The sequence below is a fragment of the Pristiophorus japonicus genome, chromosome 13 (assembly GCF_044704955.1).
Source record: "Pristiophorus japonicus isolate sPriJap1 chromosome 13, sPriJap1.hap1, whole genome shotgun sequence".
NCBI lineage: Eukaryota > Metazoa > Chordata > Chondrichthyes > Pristiophoridae > Pristiophorus > Pristiophorus japonicus.
Window position 1 is genome coordinate 138,502,032 of NC_091989.1, and position 20,326 is coordinate 138,522,357.

The following is a 20,326-nucleotide window of genomic DNA, read 5'->3' on the forward strand; positions in this document are numbered from 1 at the left end:
TTCCTCCCATCTTTGTATTGTCAGCAAACTTGGCTACGTTACACTCGGTCCCTTCTTCCAAGTCGTTAATATAGATTGTAAATAGTTGGGGTCCCAGCTCTGATCCCTGCGGCACCCCACTAGTTACTGGTTGCCAACCAGAGAATGAACCATTTATCCCGACTCTCCGTTTTCAGTTAGTTAGGCAATCCTCTATCCATGCTAATATATTACCCCCAACCCCGTGAACTTTTATCTTGTGCAGTAACCTTTTATGTGGCACCTTGTCAGATGCCTTCTGGAAGTCCAAATACACCACATCCACTGGATCTCCTTTATCCACTGAGCCAAGGCTGACACCTGATGATACTTGAATGTTCTGGTTTTTTTACATTTAACTCAACTGTTTTTAAATATGAAGGTGAAACTTGGAAAGACACTAAATTTGGGAGCAAAGTGAAAATAGGGTTGCATCTGAAACTGTGTTGTACCAAGTTGTGCAATAATCATGCCAGATGTTTTGTTGGGTTCTGAAGCAGCCCAAGTCATAATTTTTCCCTTACTTCATCTGTATCATTCACTTGTCTGCAGTTTAGTCTTTTCTTCTTGCATGGTCAAACCACCAACGATGCACTAGGTCTTTCATACTGTATTCAGATGCAGTTTACTTGAATTTTTGATAGGATTATTCTGTCTGATTCTGATAGTTTCTTTCTTTCTTCGACCTTTGAGATTCCTCAAGCAGCAAGTACCATAATTTAGACATTTCGGCTTTACTGATGTTACTCTTGGCAATCTCCCTTTCCTTTTTTAAAAACTACCATTCTTTCAGTACATCCTAATCTAATTGCTAATAGAGCAATCTCTGTGATTCCTGTATGTGACATTGTTCATGCAACTCTTCACAAAATTATATTTTCATTGCTAAAATTGTTAAAAATGTAAAATACTAAATGCCCCCCAGTATGGAAAACAGAATGCTGTCACTTCTAAGTTCTCCTCCAAGTCATACAACATCTCAACTTGGACATGCATCACCGTTTCTTTATAGTGTGGGTCAAAATCCTGGAATTCCCTACTGCACAGCTTCACCACACGGATTGCAGCAGTTCAAGAAGAAGAGTCATCACCATCTTCTCAAGGTTAACTAGGGATGGCTAATAAATGCTGGCCTTGCCAGCGATACCATATCCCGAGAATGACATTTTAAAAAAAAAAACGTTTTAACCGTCTAAATTGCAATGAAAGCAGATAAACCGAAGAATTTTGTTCAGTGTTTCATTATTTGTCATTGATTCCAGTTTATTTTTTATTGCAATAGGTGATGTTTATGTACAAAGGCATTTTTAAATGTATTGCCTTGCTGCTGTGTTAGTAATGTAGTGATAGATAAACTGGAAAATGACCGTAGTTAATCAGGTTAATTGATGCATCTGTCCTCCAGTGATGAAACGAGATTTTGTTTCTCCATTAGAGTAGCAGCTTTTAGATTATTTCATTGCCATTGTTCTTTTAGATATTGTGATGTATGTAGTACTGGGACATCATCAGTTGTCGAAGAGGAAGAATTTTATTTCATAAATAAAACAATTTCATGCTCAACATTAGTATTGACACTAAAACCCAATAATAGATTTCAGTTGCTGATTAATTCCAAAGATGCCTAACATTACAGGAAATAGAACCTTAAATTTCAAATTGAAAAGTAACTTGTACACTGTGGAATTGATTTCCTGATCTATTTTAGTATGTTTGAAATTAAGAGGTAACAAAAAAAATTCTCCCTCATGGGAACTTATTAATGCAATGTGAATTCATAGTTCGCTTGTTAATTAACTTATGCATACTACTTAAATTATCATTATGCCTTTGCACTGAATCAGCTTATAAATTAAAACTAAATGTCATTTTGCAGATAGATACTGAATTTGAAATAAAATTGAATTTAGTCTGGATGGGAGAACAGTATGGTAGGATTCTTTTAATATTCATTCCTGGGATATGGGCGTTGCTGGCAAAACCAGCCTTTATTGCCCATCCCTAATTGCCCTTGAGTTATTCATCCCATTTTTGTTCTCCTTTAGACGCCAAATTTTTGCAAACCATTCCTCACCGGAGAGCAAAAGCAGATGACCTGTACCCTGTTCTCTGTCAGCGGTAGTTCTGTGCCAGACACAAGGCAGTGCATTAGATGCTTTTTTTCTTTCTTAACATAAGAAACAGGAGCAGGAGTAGGGCATTCGACCCTTCGAGTCTGCTCTGCCATCCTTCTCTTCCTTAATACTTTTTTTTCTGACGAAATGCCAAGGTACTCTTTGGCATTTTCCCAAAAACCTCAGCTGAGATTGGGAACCCAATGTTGGGAGATAGTGGAGGGGAATGTCTTAATGCAATACATTAGAAAGAAAAATGCATTGTACTGCTCATTCATTTTAAAACTAGGTAAATAAGACTCGGCTTGATTTTAATTTCTCTGGAAGATGTGAATGAAACATTTCTTCCTTGCATGCTGAAAAGGTATTTGAGCCCAAAGTGTGTTTTTTTTCTAATTAAACCTTGCCCCTAAATTGATCCTTTTTATAGCAGACAACTTAGACTTTTAATAATTACACCAAGATAATGGCCACAGGGTTTGATCATCCACTCTCAGTAGGGTTATGAGTCCTTCTGACTTGTATACAGTAATATTGGTTTTGGTATCTTCAGCTTCAATCCACTTGTGACTTCAGCCACCTGTATTAAGCAAATCTGCTGTACAGACAGATGTGGCACTCTAGTTTGGTTGCTGTGCTTTGTTTTTAAAGTACTTATAGTTTAGCTGTATTGACACAATGCATTTTAAATGACAAATTATGACTTGTGAAAATAATAAATGCTTATGTATTATGTCTTTCCCAAAGTTGCAGTGGTGAAACACTTCTGAATCTTGTATTGCTTTTGGGTTACCCATATTAAGATCTTCAAATAGTGGATATAGGTTCCAGTAATTCAACCTTGAGTGGGAATGGATAGATTGGAAGTGAACCCTGAGGTCCAGAGCAGTGTAAAGAGGGGTGCTTGGAGCATTGAAACAAGAAAGAACTAGCATTTATATAGTATCTTTTATGACCTCAGGATGTCTCAAAGTGCTTTACAGCCAATGAGGTGCTTTTTAAAGTATAGTTAAAGTATAGGAAAGGGTGGCAGCTAGTTTGTGCACTGCAACATCCCACAAACAGCAATGAGATAATGGCCAGATAATCTGTTTTAGTAATGTTTGTTGAAGGATAAATATTGGCCAGGACATTAGGGAGATCTCCCCTGTTCTTCTTTGAAAAGTGCCATGCAGTGGGAAATTTACCTGAAAATAGAGAATTCAATCTCCAAATTGTTTCAAACGTCTTTTGAATTTTTTTCATAGATGCAGGGGATATGCCTTTCACTTCAACTCATAAAACCTACTGTTTTTCAGCCATGATGAGGCCTTGATCAGCTGTTGTCTTTACTTTGAATGAATCAACAAAGTGTGATATTGCAGGAAGTCAGAAGGTGGTCTTCAGATATGGTAGCACTGGATTCCCTTGGCAGGGTGTAGCAGCATTGGGGAGGATAGTTGCTGGGTGTGAGTACTACGAGAGTGTTTCAGGGCTGGAGATAGTATTAAGAGGTTTGCAGGAACTAAGAGTGCTAGCAGTGGTATGCCTGGGAATATTAGGAGATTGTTGGTTGGGTTTGAGAGCAGCGGATGGGTGCTAGGTTCTAGAGTCTTCGGGGAGTGGCTGTATGGATGTAGGATAATTGGGGCTATTTGTTGGGGTGTGATGGAATGTGGGGCGGTTGTGGGGAGGCTCTGGGAAGATTGAGGTGGGATTGTTTGACCATCTATTGTGCTTAGGATATGATAGTATTAGAGGGGACTGGGGTCTGCTGGTAGACTTGGGGGATGGATCAAAAGAAGAATGAAGCCTGTAACACTTCATGTACTGCCACTTTCACCCACCGTGGTCTTGCTATATTTCTTTCCCAGCACTAAGCTGTGAAACTGATTTGTTATTTAAAGCTAAGTGCTGGGAAAGTCCTTGAAGGATTCCCACCCCCCCTGCTCCGAAAATACATTTCAAACCATGTTCCTGACCATGATTGGGAAACCACTCGAAATATGGCGATATCATTGTTCTTTGAAGTGTTTTAAGCAGTTTCAAAAAGTTTATAGGGTCATCGCAGGAAAACAGCTATTAGACAAGACAGAGAGTGAAGGTAAATAAGAAATTTGCTGAAAGCGAGGAAGCACCATGTGCTAGTTGGGAGAGTTATATCAAGCTGGGGAAATATTAAAGTGCCTTTCACAGGAATCAGTTTTGCAGCCCTTACTGTTTCTAATCCACACACATAACCCAGATTCATGAACACAGTACAGTTTGCTCAGATTCACAGATAATAAAGTTGGGGAATTTTGTTCAGTTTGATGAGATAGTCAAACAACTACAATTGGGGCTGGGCTGAAGTAAAATTTTCAAGTGGGTAGAACTGTGGCAGGTGAAATTAAGTACAGGTACAAACAATTCCGGAAAAGAAAAGACCCACTCGTCCATCCAGCCTGGCCTAAACAACTGCAATGCCTCATGCATCACAATATATATACTCACCACCCCACTCAAAAACCATGTCATCACCTGGGAAAGGTGTAAACACAGATTACAAACTCAAGCCAATTAGGGAACAAAAATCTGGAAAATTCTTCTCCGACCCCCTTAGGTGGTCACAACTAATCTAGGAAACCACTGTAGTCCTAATTAGTGTTATGTGGTATCTATTTTTTTGCCCCATCAATGTCTGCTCTTGTTAAGAGGCTGCCGAGTGCAACATCCCCATTGACACATGGGAGACCCCGGCCAAAGACCGCTCTAAGTGGAGGAAGTGCATCAGGGAGGGCACTGAGCACCTCGAGTCTCATCGCTGAGAGCATGCAGACATCAAGCGCAGGCAGTGGAAAGAGCATGCGGCAAATCTGTTCCACCCTCCCTTACCCTCAACGACTATCTGTCCCACCTGTGACAGCGATTTGTGGCTCTCGTATTGGACTGTTCAGCCATCTAAGGACTCATTTAAAATGTGGAAGCAAGTCTTCCTTGATTCCGAGGGACTGCTTATGATGATTGCTTCATCCAGAAGTGGTTCCAGCTCTCGCTTGAAGGAATTCAGTGAATCAGAGTTCACTGCACGAGCCAGCAACCTGTTCCACAGGTCCACTATTCTCTGGGAAAAGGACAGCTTCCTAACATCTAACCAAGCTCTGGCATTGTATAACTTGAAATTTTAACCCTAGTTCTCCCTAACCTATTTCGTTTACACAAGCGCAATCTATTCACTTCATCATATTATAACAATATTAATTAACAATCCCTCATTATAACTGCTCAACCATCAGTGACCGTGACTTCAACTGCCTGGGCCCTAAGCTCTGGAACTCCCTCCCTTAACCTCTCCGCCTCTCTTTCCTCCTTTAAGACGCTCCTTAAAACCTACCTCTTTCAACAAGCTTTTGGTCATCTGCCTCAATTTCTTCTTTTGTGGCTCGGTGTCAAATGTATCTATTTTGTCTTGTAACACTGTAGTGAAGCGCCTTGGGAAGTTTTACTACTTTAAAGGCGCTCTACGGGTACAGTGTCGAGAATCCAGACAGCAGGGACGATCCGTGGCAGGGTCGTCCGGAAAATGTTCCGGAATACGGACCCCGGCATCAAGCCACTGCCGACCTCGCCCCCACCTCGGACCGGCTTCTCTTTCTCCCCCCACCTCCCCCCCCCCGGGCACCTCAGGCCGACCTCCCCTCCCCTACCTACTTGGCCCAGGCGTTTCCGGGCTTGAGATGTCGGAAAGACGTTCCGAACTCTGGAAAACATCAACCCGGGCTCGGTCGTTTCCGGAATCGGCATGTCATAAAGGCGTTCCGAAGTCCGGAAATACACAGAATCCGGAGCGGCCTCGGTCTCGAGGCTTCCGGAATCTCGACGTACCTATATCAATAAAAGTTATTATAAAGCTAGATTAAATTGCCCCCAAGTCTACACTTCTCTAAAGTGTAGAATCCTAGCTCTTTGCACCTATCTTGGTAACCAAGATGCTTCAAATTGGGATTGATCTGATGGCCCTCCTCTGCACCCTTTACAAAGCCTCAATATCATCCAACATGTGAGACCATCAAAACTGGACACCATTCTAACGAAGGTCTAACCAAGATCTTGTACAAGGATAAAATGGTATGCTTTGTCTGATGGTGAATTGTCCTATAAATACATCCTAACACCCTATTCTCTCTAGCCTATTGCTTTATGTATCCGCTATCATGCAGAAGAAAGTATGGGAGACATACCTACTTAATAAATGATACTGAACTAATTGGACCTAAGTAGCAAGGGATCTGGGAGTGATTGTAGACTCCGAACTTGGCAAGATTAGTCTCACAGCAACACCTAAATTCATGATATTCTTCTGGATCATAATCCTGATCTGTGTGGATCATCCTCCCTGAGAGAGTTTGGAATCCTCCAATAGAAAGAAAAACGGATAGAGAAAACAATTGTATACATACTGGATGGGAGAAGGTGTGGGTAAAAAAAAATTTTCCCGTCAGTATGATAAGGGCGATAACCCCATAGCAATATGTTGGTTACCAGCCTGCCCATTACGATACCCATTCTGAGGACTTGGGTAGACAAAACATCCATTGCAACAATAGGATTTAACAATTTGAGACAATCAATTTGTGTAGTTGGAGGCCCTGTGCGACCATGTGATTGCTTAGTTTAGGTACCAATTCTAGGAAGTACATACTGAGGAGGAAAGCTATGGTTGCGTTCACTTCTTGTGTGGAAGTAGAACATTTTGGATCATCCCAATGTTTATGTTCTAAAATTCTGCCCAGAAAGATGCAGGGGGACAGTAATGATGACGACAACAACAGAAGTTTTTGGAAGATGTAATAGGTCAGATAAACATTATGCATTAGAAAGCATCTGTGTGACACATTTCCAGATTGTCATTACTTTTTTAACACTGGGCATATTCTGAATGATCGGCAATTGACTTGACCATTTAGCAATTTTGACTAATAGATGAGCTGCTCTCATCTATGGAATAAACATTCTCAAATCCATTCATTGCAGAGAATGGAATGGTCAGTAGTGCTGAAGACAGTGGAGAGGTTAAGGAGAGATAATGAGCCATGATTAAAATTGTACACGGTAACATTTGTCACTTTGATCAAATTTGTTGACCAACTGCTGGAACAGCAACATAATTTGCCCCTTTTTGAAGCAGTTTACATAACCCTATGATGCCCATCTTGTGCCATGCCTTGAGGCCACTGGTACAGGAGTTCCCTTGTAGTTTGCTGATGTGGTTTGAGGGGGAGGGCTAGCAAGTCCACTTCTTCAACATGATGCAGGCTTCTCTCCAGTGGGTACGGTAGCATAGTTTTTATGTTACTGGACTAGTAATTTAGAGGCATGGACTAATGATCCAAAGACATGTTCAAATCCCATCACAGTAGCTGGGAAATTTACATTCAATTAAATAAATCTGGAATGAACAGCTAGCATCAGTAATGGTTGACCACAAAACGACCGGATTGTTGAAAAAAACCCATCTGGTTCAGTAATAGCCTTTCAACGAAGGAAATCTGCTGTTCTTGCCCAGTCTGGCCGATATGTGACTCCAGACGCACAGCGATATAGTGACTCTTCACTGCCATCTGAAATGGCCCAGAAAGTTACTCAGGCGACTCACCACCTTCTCTAGGGCCATTAGGGATGGGTAATAAATGCTGGCCTTGCCACATCCCCTGAATGAATAAAATTTTTCCAGAATAAGAGATAATGGGCCAAGAATTGCGGTCGGAGGCTTCTCGCGGATGCAAGACTCCAATCACCAAAACACGATGCGCACCTACCTGCAGTCCCTGCACACACGGAATTCCGCTTTGAACCGGCAGAATCCCGGGCAGCGCATGACGTCACACTGTCCAGGAACGCTGCGCACACGAAGCCTATTACTTCGTTCTGAAAATAGTACCGCTCACAAGTCCTGTCAAAAAAGCTAATTTGAGTAGGGCACGCCCCTGATTTTTTTTTTTACTCCAATCTTACATTAGAACAATATAAGAACAGAAGAAATAGGAGCAGGGGTAGGCCAATAAGCCCCTCGAGCCTGCTTCGCCATTTAATACGATCATGGCTGATCCGATCATGGACTCAGGTCCACTTCCCTGCCCATTCTCCATAACCCCTTAATCCCTTATCGGTTAAGCAATCTCTGTCTTAAATGTATTCAATGTCCTGGCTTCCACAGCTCTCAGAGGCAGCGAATTCCACAGATTTACAACCCTCTGAGAGAAGAAATTTCTCTCCATCTCAGTTTTAAATGGACGGCCCCTTATTCTAAGATTATGCCCCCTAGTTCGAGTCTACCCTATCAGTGGAAACATCCACCTTGTCAAGCCCCCTCATAATCTTATACATTTCGATAAGATCACCTCTCATTCTTCTGAATTCCAATGAGTAGAGGCCCAACCTCAACTTTTCCTCAAAAGTCAACCCCCTCATCTCCAGAATCAACCTAGTGCATCTTCTCTGAACTGCCTCCAAAGCAAGTATATCCTTTCGTAAATATGGAAACCAAAACTGTACGCAGTATTCCAGGTGTGGCCTCACCAATACCCTGTACTGCAGCACTTTGTAACCTCACACTTTCCAACACTTTCCAACATTATACTCCATCTGCCAAATTTTTACCCACTCACTTAGCCTGTCTATGTCCTTTTGCAGATTTTTTGTGTCCTCCTCACACATTGCTTTTCCTCCCATCTTTGTATCATCAGCAAACTTGGCTACGTTACACTCGGTCCTTTCTTCCAAGTCATTAATATAGATTGTAAATAGTTGGGGTCCCAGTACTGATCCCTGCGGCACCCCACTAGTTGCTGATTGCCAACCTGAGAATGAATCATTTATCCCAACCCTCTGTTTTCTGTTAGTTAGCCAATCCTCTATCCATGCTAATATATTACCCCCAACCCCATGAACTTTTATCTTGTGCAGTAACCTTTTATGTGGCACCTTGTCAAATGCCTTCTGGAAGTCCAAATACACCACATCCACTGGTTCCCCTTTATCCACCCTGTTCGTTACATCCTCAAAGAATTCCAGCAAATTTGTCAAACATGACTTCCCCTTCATAAATCCATGCTGACTCTGCCTGACCGAATTACGCTTTTCCAAATGTCCTGTTACTGCTTCTTTAATAATGGACTCCAACATTTTCCCGACCACAGATGTTAGGCTAACTGGTCTATAGTTTCCTGCTTTTTGTCAGCCTCCTTATTTAAATAGGGACATTACATTTGCAGTTTTCCAATCTGCTGGGACCTCCCCAGAATCCAGGGAATTTTGGTAAATTACAACCAATGCACCCACTATCCCTGCTGCTACTCCTCTTAAGTCCCTATGATGCAAGCCATCAGGTCCAGGGGATTTATCCGCCTTTAGTCCCATTGTCTTACTGAGTACCACCTCCTTTGTGATTGTGTTAAGTTCCTCCCCTTCTTTCTCCCCCCCACCCCCCCCCCCCCCCCCGGCCCTGCCCCATATAGCCTCTTGACTATCCACTGTTGGGATAATGGGATAGAATTTCCCAGTACAGATTTCTGCCGCACTCACCAGAGGTGCGCTGCTTTTGTCCGCCTCGAAGTGCTCCAAAAATCTTCGGGCCGAGTTTGGCCGCTCCCCAGACTCTCCACGATGGTGGCGAAGCATGGCCATTGGATTCGGGGGCGGAACCAGGTCCCGGTGCTGAAAACAGTGCTGGGACCTCTGCACATGCACGCTAGAGTGTGTGTGTGCATGCGCAGTAGCTCCTCGCCCGAGAATCTGAGAGTGTGTGCTGCAGGCTGTGTAGGAGGGGCCAAAGCGCGCCGCCCCTATCCCTGGCCGAATGGTCTCCCTCATCGGTGGCCCACTGCCTTCCCGGGCCGTGTTTTGATAGGACTGCTATTTTTTATTTGTGATTGATTGACATTGCTTATTACTTTGGTCTTGGTGCTTTAGGTGCAAGGTTCCTTCTATTTTTTATTAATTAATTGCTTATTACTTTTTGTGCTTTGTAAGTCTTGGTGCTAGGTGCAGGTCCTCTCAGCTTCCTTGTATTTTTTATTTATTATTGAATGTTTATTTTTGGGCTTTGTTTAGTGCTTGGTGCTTTAGAATCTACTTACCTGCGCTGATTTCTCCGCAAGGGTTTTCTGTGCAGGCCACAAGTGGTCACATACGCTGACCTAAGTTAGTTTGGAGCAACTATTAGCTGTCCAAACTGGCTTAAATGGCCAAAACAGGCATAGGTGTCTGGTAACGCCCCCTTTTGGGGAAAAAGAACTAAACTAAAAAAAATGCTCACTAACTGGCGCAAATTAAATGTGCAGAATGGGGATTTTTAAAATACTCCAGAAAAATCAAGTCGCTCCAAAAAAAAAAGTAGCAACACCTGGCCAAATTTGGGCCCATCGTTAGCCCTCTACCGTAAAGACTGATACAAAATATTTGTTCAGAGTTTCTGCCATCTCCATGTTCCCCATTACTAATTCCCCGTTCTTGTCCTCCAAGAGACCAACATTTACTTTAGCCACTTTTTTCCTTTTTATATACTTATAGAAACTCTTGCTATCTGTTTTTATATTTCGTGCTAGTTTACTTTAATAGTCTATCTTCCCTTTCTTAATCATTTTTTTAGTCATTCTTTGCTGGCTTTTAAAAGCTTCCCAATTTTCTGTCCTCCCACTAGCCTTGGCCACTTTGTATGCCCTTGTATTTAATTGGCTACCGTCCTTTATTTCTTTAGTTAGCCACGGACACCCTTTTGTAGAGTCGCATTACTATGAATGGGTGTACCCACAAAACAAAAACACTTTACATAAATTTAAAGAAACGCCTCATTTATTTAAAATTAATAGAAATTAAATGAAATGTTTTAGAAAAAAATATATATTTAAAAAAAAAAGTTTATTTTAATGTTAAAAATAAACTCTTCCTTTTACTTTTGCATTCGTACGATCTTTGACAGTTCGTAAGTGCTGGGTTTAGGCGCATGCGCAGTGTACTTGTGGGGCCTCTTCGGGTGCATACGCACTTGGAGAGGCTGCAATTTACAGCCCAATATTGGATGCATGCAAATTTTTAAAGATATGTGCAAAGAGAAGAGTGGTTGCCAGGACGAGCAGCATTGTACTTGCTTCCATACCAGTCAGAGAATTTTGTGCAGGGGGTGGGTGGGGGGGTGGGGGGGGAGGGAGAGAAGTTTTAATCCATGTTCAACCTATAAGCATTTCTTCAAATATCCAAAAGCTGAGCCTGTTTTTTTTTAGTCTCTGTGTGCTGCCCCATTAGATAAATTGTTGGACTGACCTGAGCTGTGTTCCCTCAAAGAATAGTGGTGATGTGCATTGGTGCATAACCTGTTCTTGCAGTCTGTGTGCAGATGCAAAATAGTTGTTGATGCTTTAGGGGTCTTCTAATGTGTAGCCCAAAAGAGAACAGTCATCACTGACTGGATCTTATGAAAGATAGTTCCTTCAATTTTGGTCTCTGTTTATAGTCTGTGTCAGTTACACAACTTTCCATCTGTCCATCGAAGATCACTTCTTTCTGCAGGTCTCACAAGGTTTTCTTGACCATAGCAGAAAAGACTGCAATAGATGGATGCAGAGGGTAGGTTAAAGGAGAGGGTGCAGTTCAATGAGTTTGAGGTTTTTTCCCCCAGGGGCAGAAAGAGAGGATGGAAAGATTAGAAATAAAAAGATGGTGAAGGAGATGAAAAAATATTTTGGACATTACTCTATTGGTGATCTTAACTTTGGAGATGCTGTGCAACATCCAAATTGAGAGTGAGAATTTATGTGGGGGGTAAGCTTGAGGGAGGAAAGGAGGGGGAGAAATGTTAGGTGACGTCACTTGAAGGTTAAAGTTGCTGAGGAGGACCTTAGATTGTTTGAATAATTACTTGTGGACAATTATTCAGCTGTTTATGTAGAATTAATCACTAAATCATTTGGGAGTAATGACTGGTACAACAAAGCCTCTTGCAAAATAAATAATTCTTCTTTGGAAATATAGGGAAATTCATGAAAAACTGCTGCCTCTGGTTTTCCACCCAAAAAAACACGCTATGACTCCACTATGAATTCTCGGGAGAAAAGTCATGAAAAAAATGGGGAAAAATCCGCCCGGCGGAAAGAAATCGGTGTTGCGCGACAATTCGCGGAGGAAACTGCAGTCCTCATCAACTATAGTCCGAGGCTGATTGCCGCTGTGAGTTGGGCCTAGGGAGGGGGGGAATGCACACACAATATTTTTCCAAAAAATAAAAAATTGCAAAACATTCACCAGACCCTTTTCTAGAGCATCACTGCAAAATAATTTAAAATTAAACTTTAACTTACCTTTTTTTGCAGGGTTTCATACCTCCTGTTCCAAGGGCTGCTCCGACAGGTTTCTCTTTGGTGTTTTTTTTTTTAACCCCATCTACGGGTCACCGTTTTGACCAAATTCTGGCGGAAGCGTTTTTTCGAGTGTTGCACGCCGGAGGTCCGCTCCCCAGCGGTATTTCAAAACCGCCAGCGGAAGACTTCGATGAATTTCCCACCGCACCATTTTCCACCCAATACAAAGAAATACCGCCGAAAAACATGGCGGAAGGCTGATGAAATTCCAGCCCATAGCCTCTGATTTCTCCTTGATACAAGAACCAAGGAAATAAAACAGTTTCAAAGTATTTAAAAAAGATTGAACATTTTCATTATGTTCCAGAAGTCAAGTGTAATTTTTCAGCCTACTGAACATATACTTCTGAGTTAAAAGGAAATGTACCTTAATTGCCTATGAAATTAAATGAAAGTTTAAGTCAACTTCCTCTGGGATAAAATATTTTAAAATCAATGTGATTGTTATGGGTATTCACTTACACCATTAATGTCTCCATTGGGTTTGGCTTCCATCTAGGAAGAAAGATTACATTCCAGCTGTTGACTTTTTTGTGCAGCAATTAGAACAGTTTGATAAGCATATGTTCCTACAATCTCATGGCTTAAAACTGCCCCTGAAACAAGGATGTCTTCATGAATAGCATTCATTTTCTTACTAAATTTATTTAAAAGATTTCAACTTTGATGGTAATTGCTGCAAATTTTGGGTGCGCACTAGATATTGCCTCTAGTTCTGTGTATCTCCGCAAGTGGATCCGAAGTCCATGATGATCAGTTTACCTTTTCTATCCAATATCTAGTCAGATGATAGTATGGTCCAGAGGATCATAACAATGAAACTCCTTACAGTATGAACGGGATAATGTAATGTCAGTCATGCCACCATATGTGCTTCTCCAATCTTCCTAAAAAGTGGATTGATTAACAAAACAAATTGAGTAACAATTATAATAAATTACCGCTTACTTTGTGATGTAAAAAATATTTAATAGGACCATATTGTTGTAGAAATCTAATTTCTGTCAGTGCTATTTGGTTTCTCTGTTGCTGAAGAGTAAAAACTATGGTCTACCATAATTCCAGTTGCAGGAATTTGATAGTCTGCAGAGCTTTGGAAGTACTAGAGTTATACTCATCCACAGTGTTATTTCCACTAATTTAGGGCTCAATTTTCCCCAGTGATTTGTGCCGTTTTTTGGAGCAGACTGCTCTTTTTGGCCTAAGTTGGAAAAACCGCAGATTTCCCAATCACTTTGCACCAGTGTAACTCAGGTCAGTTTTTTTTTCAGCCAAAGGGAGCATAACCAGCCACCTGCACCAGTTCTGGCCATTTAGGGAAGCTTGGCCAGCTGACAGTTACTCCAGTTCTGCTTAGGCCAGTGTATGTGGCTTCTCCAGAAAAACCTTCCGGAGAGTTAAGGAAATTGGCGCAGGTATGGAAATCGGTGCAGCAGATGGCCGGACACACTAAAAGAATTGAAAAATACATAGCAGCAACTTACCTCCAGCCCCACCCGAAGGGCTTGCTGGTTCAGTCCCCATTCTCCCGGTCCGGTTCATTCTCGGTCCTGGTGTGAGAGAGAGAGAGAGAGAGAGAGAGATTACCCTCTCTGTATATTTACATATAGTATTTACTTATTGACCAAGAGCCAATCACAAAACCCTTGCTAAGGACCGCCCTAATGTTGGTAAACCTCCGACCTTCTGCCCCTGCTCAAGGACTGCTAAACATTACAGGGCTAGGATTTTCCTCATTACTTTCAGCGTATTAGTGGTGTATAAAAAGCTTGCTTTTTTTTTTAAGCAAGGTACTTCAGGTAGAAGCCATTTCTGCTACTTGTGCATCTTTGGAACGCTTCCTCGGAGTTTTCTTGTGTTCTTTTAAACTTATCGCGACCTGTCTGTTGTGTCCCCAGTGGCCTCCTTGACATATGTCAAGAGAAAGAGCTGGTAACATAGCAGCTGCGGGTTTCCGGGGTTTCTACTAACAATAATAACAACTTTTATTTATATAGCGCCTTTAACGTAGCAAAACATCCCAAGATAAAACAGATAAATTTGACACCGAGCCACACAAGAGAAATTAAGGAAAATGACCAAAAGCTTGGTAACAGAGGTAGGTTTTAAGGAGTGTCAAGGAGGATAGAGAGGTTTAGGGAGGGAGTTTCAGAGCTTAGAGCCCAAACAGCTGAAGGCACAGCCACTGATGGTTGAGCAGTTATAATGTGGGATATTCAAGAAGGCAGAATTTGAGGAGCGCAAACATCTGTGAGGCTGAAAAAGATGACCGAGATAGGGAGGGGCAAGGCCATGGAGTGATTTGTAAACAAGGATGAGAATTTTGAAATCGAGGCGTTGTTTAACCGGGAGCCAATGTAGGTCAGAAAGCACAGGGGTGATGGGTGACTTGGTACGAGTTAGGATATGGGCTGCCGAGTTTTGGATGACCTCAAATTTACGTTGTGTAGAATATGGGAGGCCAGCCAGGAGTGAGTTGGAATTGTCATGTCTAGAGGTAACAATGGCATGAATGAGGGTTTCAGCCGCAGAAGAGTTGAGGCAGGGGCGTAGGTGGGCAATATTACCTAGGTGAAAAAGGCGATTTTAGTTATGCCACAGATATGTGGCTGGAAACTCATTCCAGGATCAAATATGACACCTAGGTTGCGAACAGTCTTGTTCACCCTCAGATTGATGCTAGGGAGAGGGATGGAGTCAGTGGTTAGGGAACAAATCTAGGTAACTTAAACTGAGATTTATGAGGCGCTGCAGCTGCTAAGACCAGCTGATACAAGTAGTAGTGAGGTGTTTCTAATGCAGAAGAATCTGGAAACTTTGAATACAGATTTCTACCCACACTCCGGGATTTTCAAAAGCAGGTATGGGCATACTCTTCTTTGCCATTATAATGTAGAAGGAGGAGCATCACAGAGTGGAGCAAAGGACACTTAGGTAGCACTTACTACAAGAGCCATCGCAGCACAAATAATTTCTGGTCTTCTCCTCTGTGGAAAAATCTACCTTTGACACCAGAGCCTTTACCCCCATCTCCATCTCTTTAAAATAAAGGGACATTTCCTCAAACCACCACCCATCTTACCACATGACAACATATCAGCCTTCTTTGCCCTTACATGTGCATCGTCACCTGAGTGGAGACTTCAGCATCACATAAATACACACTTTCCCTAATACTTTAACCTTCGTGACTAACAACACCATAGAAAATAGGTGCAGGAGTAGGCCATTCGGCCCTTTGAGCCTGCACTACCATTTAATAAGATCATGGCTGATCATTCACCTCAGTACCCCTTTCCTGCTTTCACTCCATACCCCTTGATCCCTTTAGCCATAAGGGCCATATCTAACTCCCTCTTGAATATATCCAATGAACTGGCATCAACAACTCTCTGTGGTAGCGAATTCCACAAGTTAACAACTCTCTGAATGAAGAAGTTTCTCCTCATCTCAATCCTAAATGGCTTACCCCTTATCCTTAGACTGTGTCCCTTGGTTCTGAACTTCCCCAACATCGGGAACATTCTTCCAGCATCTAATCTGGCCAGTCCCGTCAGAATTTTATATGTTTCTATGAGATCCCCTCTCATCCTTCTAAACTCCAGTGAATACAGGCCCATTCGATCCAGTCTCTCCTCATATGTCAGTCCTGCCATCCTGGGAATCAGTCTGGTGAACCTTTGCTGCACTCCCTCAATAGCAAGAACGTCCTTCCTCAGATTACGAGACCAAAACTGAACACAATATTCCAGGTGAGGCCTCACCAAGGCTCTGTACAACTGCAGTAAGATCTCCCTGCTCCTATACTCAAATCCCCTCGCTATGAAGGCCAACATACCATTTGCCTTCTTCACCGGCTGCTGTACCTGCATGCCAACTTTCAATGACTGATGTACCATTACACCCAGGTCTCGTTGCACCTCCCCTTTTTCTAATCTGCCGCCATTCAGATAATATTCTGCCTTTGTATTTTTGCCCCCAAAGTGGATAACCTCACATTTATCCACATTATACTGCATCTGCCATGCATTTTCCCACTCACCTAACCTGTCCAAGTCACTCTGCAGCCTCTTAGCATCCTCCTCACAGCTCACACCGCCACCCAGTTTAGTGTCATCCACAAACTTGGAGATATTACACTCAATTCCTTCACCTAAATCATTAATGTATATTGTAAATAGCTGGGGTCGCAGCACTGAGCCCTGTGGCACCCTACTTGTCACTGCCTGCCATTCTGAAAAAGACCCATTTATCCCGACTCTTTGCTTCCTGTCTTCCAATCAATTCTCTATCCATGTCAGTACATTACCCCCAATACCATGTGCTTTAATTTTGCACACCAATCTCTTGTGTGGGACCTTGTCAAAAGCCTTTTGAAAGTCCAAATACACCACAACTACTGGTTCTCTCTTGTCCACTCCACTAGTTACATCCTCAAAAAATTCCAGAAGATTTGTCAAGCATGATTTCCCTTTCATAAATCCATGCTGAATTGGACCGATCCTGTCACTGCTTTCCAAATGCGCTGCTATTTCATCTTTAATAATTGATTCCAACATTTTCCCCACTATTGATGTCGGGCTAACCAGTCTATAATTACCCATTTTCTCTTTCCCTTTTTTAAAAAAGTGGTGTTACATTAGCTACCCTCCAGTCCATAGGAACTGATCCAGAGTCGATAGACTGTTGGAAAATGATCATCAATGCATCCACTATTTCTAGGGCCACTTCCTTAAGTACTCTGGGGTGCAGACTATCAGGCCCCGGGGATTTATCAGCCTTCAATCCCATCAATTTCCCCAACACAATTTCACGCCTAATAAGGATTTCTTTCAGTTCTTCCTTTTCACTAGACCCTTGGTCCTCTAGTATTTCCGGAAGATTATTTGTGTCTTCCTTCGTGAAGACAGAACCAAAGTTGGTACACATTCTGTTTTAAGACCATGAATTCCAAAGAGCACAAAATCAACCTATTCTTTGTTCTCCTGGGTGCCTACATGTGACTTTATTTTTTTAAAACACATTCTCGTGCTGCTTCTAAGTGCCATTTCTAGGTGTAGCTTTTGTTTTGTGTTCTATAAATTTCAGAAAGCAAATTCAGCTGAGGGGGAAAAAGGAGTTGAGGGAGAGAGCGGGTCTTCATTTAATATATATTTAACTTTCAAAAAATTTATGTCAATTGTCTTTTGATGACAGGCAAAAAGGGTCAATGCTAATTGCTTGCACCTCTAAGACAGAAATCCTAACTTTTAATACAAGAGATGAAGAGGGAAGAATAGAGAGGGTGAGGAGGCAGTGGAGCGATATGGGAGGGGTAAAGATGTGGGCAGGAGGGAGAGGGAGAGAGAGGTGCACAGAAGCGAGAAGGGTAATGAGAGGAAGAGAAAATTAGTGTTTGCTTGTAAATCATATTATGGAAAGCATTGCTTCAGAATTTCAATTTCCCCTCAATACTATAGCGCCCAAACAAATCACAGTTGTCCAAACAAAATTCTGCAACATCGAGCGGCCCTGACAGCCTCTCACCTACTCCATATAAACCCCGAAAGTAAAATTTGGCAGATGAGGAACGTAAAAAAGAAAATCATCAAAATAATTACAAGCGTAGAAATTCACTTGGTTTCAGTAACTCCCCCTCTAACTCCTCACCACCCCCCCCCCCCCCCTCACCCACCCCCAGGCACTGCACAAGCATCACCAGACTTCCAGCAAGGAATATGTGAAACCTGAATTCTGGGTGCAGTCTACATCTATTGTGGTAATGTGTTGCGCCATTGGTGGGATGTGTGTTTAATTTATGAGTATATCATTAAACATAGCAGCTAACTTCCTGTTGTCACTCAGATGCTTTCAAAATGGTTATGCTGAGAACTGCCCAATATGCATTCTTGAAACAGTCCATAAGTATTTTGTCTCTTATCTCATTAACTCAAACAAAATAGAAAAACACAAATGAAGACTGAAGCTATTATTTTAAATGACTAATATTAGTTTCCTATTCTGTTTTTTCACTGCTGATTCACACACATCTCTAGACAGATGAAGTAATGTCATAACCTTGAACATTGTGATTTTTCTTTTTCAGAAATCAAACCTGGTATCCTGCTTTGGATGCTGATATTGAAATGCATGTACCTCATTCGCATGCTTTCATTGACCTGAATAAAGACTTCACTGCAGGTATGTTTCATAAAAACTCCAGATAAGCAAAAGAAAAATAATGCAAGAGTTGTAATGGCATAATATTTCATGGAAAAAAGGTTTAATGGTGTAGAGTCTAATAGAAATGTTTAATGATGCAGGAGACGTTGCTCAGTATGAAACATGTTAAATGTATATACATTTGCTGTAATACATTAGGATCTTTTTAATAGAAATTATGTAATGTTGCTCGTGTACCTGTAACTCTTTGCAAAATTTCTACAAATCCTGCTGTTCTACTTTTCAGCAGATACAAGAGCAGGGAGTTTATGCTTGAACTGTATAAAATACTAGTTAGGCCACAGCGAGAGTATTGCATACAGTTCTGGTCAACACATTACAGAAAAGATGTGATTGCACTAGAGAGGGTACAGAGGAGATTTACAAGGATGTTGCCAGGACTGGAGAATTTTAGCTATGAGGAAAGACTTGATAGGGTGGGGTTGTTTTCTTTTGGTGTAGAGGAGACTGAGGGGAGACTTAATTGAGGCTTATAAAATTACGAGGAGCGTAGATAGTGGATAGGAAAGACCTATTTCCCATAGCCGAGAGGTCAATGATCAGGTGACATAGGTTTAAAGTAATTAATAGAAGGATTAGAGGAGAGTTGAGGAGAACTTATTTTCACCTAGAGGGTGGTAGGAGCCTGGTACTCATGGCCTGAAAAGATGGTAAAGGCAGAAACTCTGATCATATTTAAAACGTACTTGGAATGGTATAACTTACAGGGCTATGGACCAAGAGCTGGAAAGTGGGATTAGGCTGGATAGCTCTTTGTCAGCCGGAGCGGACTTGATGGGCTGAAATGGCCTCCTTCTGTGCTGTAAATTTATATAATTCTATGATTCTTTCTTTGGGAGATGGAATGATCTAGATTTTGTGATCTGTCATGGTCTCTTCCCATGACCAAGTAGTGAGGAATCTGCACCAAAAATTCGTACATCACATTCCTTGGCAATCAAAGTGCAGGATAAGTGGGGCTGAAGGACGGAGTGATATTGTGGAGTCTGACCATTGCATCACTAATTTGGGTCAGTTGGGTGGGTGGATCCCAAGTCAGGTTGGTGTTGAGGAGGTTGTTGGGATTGGAGTCAGGCAGGATAGAGATGCCAAGTTGTGCAGAGTGGTTGGGTTTGGGTTGGCAGTTCCGAGGGTCAGATGAGATATAGAGGCTGAATCGGTCAGGATCTTGACATGCTGAAGAATGTTTTTTTATTTTATCAAAAAGGGAACAATGCTTAAAAAAAAAATGTACAAATAGAAATCATGTTCACAGTTAGCGTGGACCAATTTAGCAAGTTGCCCATTCACTGCAATATTAGTTTTACAGATATGCAGTGTTATAGCCACACTGTGCTAAGCAGTTCATCATAATGCTGTCAAGATTTAATGCACTTTTTAATAGATAAGATATCTTTCCTGAAAAGTAGCCATTGGCACGCGAGCAATCTTAAAATGGAATAAGTTGATAGCGCACTTAATGATTGATTTGTCATTGATTTTTTTTTAACGTTTTGTTTTACTTGCTGTTTAAAACTCTGCTGCGTTAGATCTTGGATGGAGATGCAGTAGGGGTTCTGCAGTTGGTCTCAGCACCCCTAGGTTAGGAAAGGGAAAACC

The 20,326-nt window shown here is 41.8% G+C and overlaps 1 protein-coding gene across 1 annotated transcript in view; it reads left to right on the forward strand.

Annotated features, from left to right (window-relative positions):
* The window catches only part of itfg1 (integrin alpha FG-GAP repeat containing 1), a 331,482-nt gene that overhangs the window by 45,069 nt on the left and 266,087 nt on the right, over positions 1 to 20,326 (forward strand). The window contains exon 6 of the mRNA XM_070898049.1: positions 18,591 to 18,685. Within this exon, the coding sequence (XP_070754150.1) occupies positions 18,591 to 18,685 (95 nt within the window). The remainder of the gene's footprint in view (positions 1 to 18,590; positions 18,686 to 20,326) is intronic.